Source organism: Cricetulus griseus (genome assembly GCF_003668045.3).
Source record: "Cricetulus griseus strain 17A/GY chromosome 1 unlocalized genomic scaffold, alternate assembly CriGri-PICRH-1.0 chr1_0, whole genome shotgun sequence".
NCBI lineage: Eukaryota > Metazoa > Chordata > Mammalia > Rodentia > Cricetidae > Cricetulus > Cricetulus griseus.
In genome coordinates, this window is record NW_023276806.1 from 7028930 (window position 1) to 7036204 (window position 7275).

Consider the following 7275-nt stretch of genomic DNA (forward strand, 5'->3'; position numbering starts at 1 on the left):
CTCCACTGAGAGCCATTTGCAGAGTGTCACTAACATGAGATCACCATTTGTGGAAAGCTTTGAGGGTTCCAAGCTTGTTTCCGTTCATTAAAGGGCATAAGCCGAATATTTCAGGGTTATAAACTAATTTCTCGTAGTTAATTTAGGTCTCGATATTAGAAACATCAGAAATTTAACAGGGCTCTAAAAACTTGTGTAAGTGTTGTTATAGACAAAATGACCCAAATGAAGTTAATGTTAGGTAGGCCCTTTAACCGTGTCTTGGGAATTAGCGGTTTATAACACCACATCAGAAAAACTGGTTTACATGAACCAACATTGAAATGCTTTTAATGTCCTTGGCGCTTTTAATAACTATGTAAACTATTGGGGGGGCAAAAGAAAAACATTTCCCTGCTAAAGTTGCTTCTTCCAGCCCACAGATTGGTTTATTCTTCTGTGTTACATGTTTAGGCCATGGTTGCTGAAAAACAGTTTATTAAATGGGACACATTTATGAATGGCCAGCTTTGGATGTTTATGTACCTAACATCTAATTCTTGTGATACTTAGAGGTAGATTTTGCCCCTATGTTTACATGAGCTCACTGAGAAACATGGAAGGTGAACTCTCTCATTACACAGCTAATAAGCAAAAGGGCCCTGACTTTAGAGTGAACTGTCTGCCTTTGCCTTACAGGACAGCCAGGTCAGGTCTACAGAGAGAAACCCTGTCTATATTTTGTTGATATATATATAATAAGTTACGTAAAGTAAAAACACTAAGACAGCCACTAGGGAAAACTTAGTTAGGATTTTCTGAAACTGCTAGCATGAAAGCTTTAGTTTCAAACTTTTGAGTTATCCTTGTGTTTTGGTAGTTCAGTGAAGAGTTGAGACTCTTGAAAGAGTGTTGTACATTTTAATTGGGTGTGTGAAAACAGTGAGCCTGGGGGCTTGCCCAGGCTTTCTTCCTTATATATTTTATTGGTTCATCCAAGAAGCAGATGTGTTATTTCTGTTCCTCATCGTTAAGCTGCCGTTCAGGAATTACAACAGTCTCTGAGATGAAAGTCACAGTCTGTTTTCTTCTGGCACACAGACACAATACATTAGTGATGAACTCAGACTCACCAATAATTAGTTGGTATCGCAGTAAGCAAAGAAATCAGAGCACTTCCCCTTGGTGCTGTTTAACCAAGAGCAAGCCCAGATTTGAATTCTCTCCTTCTCTTTCCCTGTGGCTACCATCCTCTGCCTGCTGTGTGAGTCTTGGTCTGTTCCTGCCTGAAGGCGATATGGGAATCCGTCACTGAGTGTGTGTGTCTATGTCTGTCTGGATGTGTCTGTCCCTAAAAGGGAGCTTTGCTCTGCATTTATGGAACAGCACAGAGATACCACATAGGGACACTTTACAGAAACATTTAGCAGAGCTTCACAAGGGATTGAGCCACCGACTCCAGCTGACATATATCATGGACATCCATTTAAAGACTGCTTTCAGCCTGTTTGCTGTTTGCAGTTATCATAAGACATATATTGCTCAGAGTCAGGGCCATGGGATGGTATATATAACTAAGATTATGGTGTGCATTAGCTTAGGTTATAAAAGTTGGTTACAGGGAAATCCAAGGCAGTAAGTTGATTGTTACAATCTTCTCTTAAACACAGGCTAAACCAACAGGCCGGGTACACAGTAGGACAGCAGTTTTAAGCCTTAAGTGACCTTAAGGTGTATTATTAACTCTGGCTGTGAGGTCCAGCAAAAGTTCCAGTCTGTCAGAATGTCAGAGACATTTTCATAATATCGCATCACCACAGCAGGACTGGACTCCATGAGTCATTCTAGTCCCTCTGGAATGAGTTAGCTTTGTTAGATTTTCTTTTCTTTATTTAAATAAAGTGTAATCATAATTGATCTAGATGACATTGAGTGGCTAGTTACTGTCAACGGAAGCTAAACAGGCTTAACAGTTCTGTGTTATACGTGCAAAGTACAGTTGTTCTAGATAACTGGTGTATGGAGACAGTGATGACGGCATATGGAACCCAGACAGAGCGTGGTTCTAGATAACTGGTGTATGGAGACAGTGACATTTATACGGAGCCCAGAACAGACTGTAAATTTCATCGTGCTTTAAAGCTGCCATGGCATAATGAAATGGTCGTTCTTACAGCAGCAGCACTAACAATGGAAAGGAATTAAGACAATACAGCTTCACAGTGCAGACTCTTAAACATCTCAAATGTGTGTGTGTGTGTGTGTGTGTGTGTGTGTGTGTGTGTGTGTGTGTGTGTGCACGCATTTTTGTGGCTCCCAGACCATGAGCAAGTCTGAGAGTATGGGGCGAAAGCTGGAGATTTGGATGAACGACAAGACGTCTGGTCGTTTTCTGAGAGACGTCTCTCACCTTTGTTGTGGGGCAGCCTTTTAGACAGACTTACAGAAACCCCGGGTGAAGGGCTCACAACACGTTGTTGATGCTAGTGGGAAAACAGGGGTACCTGTGGTCATGCTGGAAAACAGCTCACAGCGACCCCATGGGACTGGGTCCCAACACATTTTAGGTGCCTTATATGTACTGAAATGAAACTTCCGGGAGTTTCTCCATAACTGAGTGTCCACAGATACCATTTGCTGGTTATGAAACTGTTTGTAAAAGTGTGAAACAGCTGAGCGCATCAGTTAAAAGTGCTCACTGCTCTCCCAGGGGACTTGGTGTGTTCCTAGCACACACCACCTTGTAACCTCCGTGGGGCATCTGCATGTGCATGGCTCACATAAATTTACCCAGGCACACACAGGGGACATAAGTAATAGCATAAAATTTTAAGTGCAAGGCACTTGTTTTATTTTCTAGTTTGGAAGAATATTGTTGATTTCTGAGGTTTTGTTGTTTCCTTTTGGTTTGGTTTGGGGTGGTTCACTTGTTTGTTTGTTGGCTATGCTTAACAGAGAACCCAGGGCCATAGCCACTGTGGGGGCTACACAAGGATTTTACTACTGAGCTATATTCCCAAACTGTTATATTTTTTCTTTGTTTTTCTTTAAATTAGAAACAAGCTTCTTGCCGAGCGTTGGTGGCGCACATCTTTAATCCCAGCACTCGGGAGGCAGAGACAGGTGGATCTCTGTGAGTTCGAGGCCAGCCTGGTCTACAAGAGCATATTCCAGGATAGCCTCCAAAGCCACAGGGAAACCCTGTCTCAAAAAAAACACAAAAATAAATAAATAAATAAATAAATGAAAGAAAGAAAGAAAGAAAGAAAGAAGCTTCTTTTACATGTCAATCTCAGTTCCCTCTCTCTCCCCCCCTCCCCGGCCCCCCCACCATCCCAAACCCTTTCTGCTCCCCAGGGAGGACGAGACCTTCCATGGGGGAATCTTCAAAGTCTGTCATATCATTTAGAGCAGTTCCTAGGCTCTCCCCAGTGTCAGACTATTATTTTTTAAGTAGAATAATTTAATCTTGGTTTATAACGGTCATTTAGCAGAAGGGTTTATTTCTTTGTTTTTTGTTTTTTTGTTTTTTTGTTTTTTTTGAGGCAGGGTCTGGCTATGTTGCCCTACAATAGGTGTGAACTGCTGGGTTAAGCTATCTTCCTGACCCCTAAGTAACTAGGGTTGTACCAGTACAACACCATAGCTGGCTTGATAGAATTTTAAGGTAAGAAGTTAAGTGCTTTCAAAGGATGAATACAAGCCTAATATGAAACAATTATAACTTAAAATTTAGAAGGTAAATTGATGGGGGAAGTCCTTGTGTGTATATGTTTGTCTTATTGGTTGATAAATAAAGTACTGTTGGCCAATAAGGAAGCAAGATTGTGGGACTAGGAATGGAGGAGGCTTCTGGGAAATGTAGCAAAAAGAAGTCTTGTGATCCAGGCAGGAAGTGACATAGCAGGCAGTCTCAGAATAGAAGCAGAGACAACCAAGAAATCTCTCTCTTCCTCTTCTTCCTCCTGCTCTCTGGAGCCGCCATGTGAGCCCAACAAGAGAGGACGCATGCTGTGCGTGTCCTCGATCAGATAAGTCTTTATAAAACATACAGATTAATAATTATGGTTGATACTTAAGACTGAGCTAGCAGATAAGAAATCCTAGTCATTGGCCAGCAGCATTGTACCTAATATTAATCTCTGTGTGTAACTTGAGACCTTAATGTGGTGGCGGGGCTCGGGTGATTGTCAGAAAAATTTATCATTACAGGAATAGTTAAGATGTAAGAGCTGGTCCCAGCAAACATGGAACCAGGACTGATGTGCAGCACGGGTGGGCGTTCTCCACAACCCACCCGAGGCCGCGCCCCTATGCATCACCCCTTTTGTTCTACATAGGACTTAAATATAATCGGTTGCACAACTTTTGAATTTAAACTAAATTGAAGGGGTTTGGATTTTACTTCCCAATGAAGTCACAAAAGGTTTTTCTGATACGTAGGGGTTCTTGAGAAAGTTGAAAGATTTCTGGCAAAGTTAATGACATTTATTTAAGGAAGGTTTAGTAGAATGGAAATTTGAATAAATGAAACCAAGGAAATTCTTGGCTTATTATTAAAGGAGATAAAGCATTTTGCAGGTTTAACAGATTGAGAATCTTTTATTGGCTGCTTTTTTATACCCATGATACATTTCTTAAGTACATTAGTTATTTGCTACAATCTAATCACACAGATAAGTAGTTTTTAACCTGAAAATGTATTGTCATTGACTGGATATCATCTAGAGGCTCTCCAGACTCACATTCAGGTGTCATGCATTGCTCACAGATGGCCTGCTCTAGTATGGCCAGATACATTATTTCCAAAAAGGTTGAACTTTATCACCATTTAAAAAGCCACTGAGACAGCTGGGAGGTGGTGGGAAGCAGAGGCAGGCGGATCTCTGTGAGTTCAAAGTCAGCCTGGTCTACAGAGCTAGTTACAGGACAGTCAGGCCTGTTACACAGAGAAACCCTGTCTTGAAAAACAAAACAAAAGCCACCAAGGCAGTTAGTTTTTAAATGAAAAGAATAAACCTGAAAAACTGATGTCTGGTCTTTATTGGTTGTTCCATTTGGTAAAGTCAGCCTTAGAGTTTGATAAAAACACAAAGAGCAGCTTGCTGTCAGTGATTAGCCAGAAATTTTGTGTTAATAATTCAGTTAAAGAGCCAGGCATTGGTGGCACATGCATTTAATCCCAGCACTCGAGAGGCAGAGGCAGGAGATTGCTGTGAGTTTGAGGCCAGCCTGGTCTCCAGAATGAGTGCCAGGATAGGCTTCAAAGCTACACAGAGAAACCCTGTCTCGAAAAAAAAAAAAAATATATATATATATATATATATATATATATATATATATATATATATTTCAGTTAAACCCAATAAATTCCAGTATGGTGGCCCATGCCTTTTTGGTATTTTGAGACGGTCTCACCGTGTAGATGTCTGGCTTTGAACCTGTGATTCTCTCTTCCTCGGCTTCTTCAGCTTATCTTACTGGCGTGGGCCACTACAGCCTGCATGGTGCATGCAGGGGGATCTCTGTGAATTCAAAACCAGCCTAGACTACAAAGGGAGTTCCAAGACAGTCAGGGCAACACAGAGAAACTCTGTTATGGGGAAAGGAAAAAAAAAAAAGCAATCTCTTTAAATTAAAAAAAAATGAAGTCTACTTTTTCTAGCTCTTTGTCCCATGTCATGGCAGTATATTAACCGAGAGCATTGTGAGAGTTTGTCGGGTTATAGCCTGCTATAGTTCGTTACTGCTTGTGTGGCGGCCCTAACTGTCTGGATAAAAGAGTAGAGGTAAAATCACACTCTAGAAAGTGCACATGGCAGAGACAAAGAATAACAGCTTTGGACTCTCTTTTCCCTCTCAAGATAAAGACACAGACGTGAGCATGAAGGAGACGATGGATGACTTTGGCCTGCAGGACACTTTGAACAGTGAGTCAGATCTCTTCGCTTCAGCAGCAGAGGTAAGATAAGCTATGACCATGGTGAGGGAGCTTTGCCATGGCGCTCCATTTCAGCTGTGTGTGCGTGTGTGTGTGTGTGTGTGTGTGTGTGTGTGTGTGTGTCTGTGTGTGTGTGTGTGTGGTGTGTGTGGTGTGTGTGTGTGTGTGTGTGTGTGTGTGTGTATGTGTTTACCTGCAAGTATGGCTCTGCATCACATATGTGCCTGGTGCCCCAGAGGCCAGGAGAGGGCATCAGATGCTCTGGAACTGAAGTCACAGGTGGTTTTTAGTCACCATTTGGGTGGCAAGAGCAGCCGGTGCTCATAACCACTAAGCCATCTTTCTAACCCTGCCTGGTGTTGTTTTATTTTTCACTTTTGCTTGAGACAGGGATTTGCTCTATAGCACACACTGGCCTTGAACTCACAATTCTCTTTCCTTGGCCTCCTGAGACTGGAGAGGTTGCTCAGCAGTTAAGAGCACTCACTGGTCGCCCTCCCCGAAGACTCAGATTCTATTCCCAGCATTCACAGGGCCCACATCGTTGGAAAGTTTGAGGTCAGCCTGGGATAGTAAAATTCTGTCACGTAACTACCAACCAAATATATCTTTATGGAGATACTGTAAAGTATACTCGAGTCCCGGGAGTTCAGCACCTCTTCAGCCTCTGTAGGCACTGGGCACATACATGATGCGCATGTAGACAGAATACCCACAATACAATTTGAGAATATTTTCCTTTAATTCCTTTCTGATATATAACTTGAAAATACTTTTTAGTTTGGAAACATCTTAGTGGCATAATGCTTGTCCACCACACATCAGTGCTAGGCCCGCACACCACGTGCTGGGCCGGAACTTACCACATAGAAAATAGCTCTTCAGGTGTTCATCAGGCGCATTTTAATTTACTGTTTAGATTACAAAGGTTTAATACATTTTTAACTTCTCATAGGAAAAAATACATGCATATATGTAAGAAGGATTCAATGTTTAAGAAATATTTTAGTACTCCTAAGGTATAAATTATGAACTCAGAATATGAGTGTTACTAGATAAATTCTTTTGTAAGAAATGCAGCTGGGCATGAGGCAGGTGAATTTGATTTTTATTCCAGCCTGGTCTACAGATGGTTTCCAGGCCAGCCAGAGCTACAGAGGGAGATCCTGCTTCAGGGGAAGAAAAAAAAGGAAAGAAAGAGAGAAAGATAGACGGATGGATCACAATCCTGAGACGTTCAACAGTGTTTGATAATTTGATAGATTATTTTTTTGGAATTAACACATTTTTTGCTTGTTTAGAATGAAACAATTACTGCAATAAGCTCTTCTTTAAACTGAACCAATCATTTGCCC

The 7275-nt window shown here is 41.5% G+C and overlaps 1 protein-coding gene across 2 annotated transcripts in view; it reads left to right on the top strand.

Moving 5' to 3' along the window:
• Miga1 (mitoguardin 1) overlaps positions 1-7275 on the top strand; it is a 52303-nt gene that overhangs the window by 22616 nt on the left and 22412 nt on the right. For both annotated transcript variants that reach the window (XM_035451532.1, XM_035451533.1), the window contains exon 7: positions 5844-5941. In XM_035451532.1, the coding sequence (XP_035307423.1) occupies positions 5844-5941 (98 nt within the window). The remainder of the gene's footprint in view (positions 1-5843; positions 5942-7275) is intronic.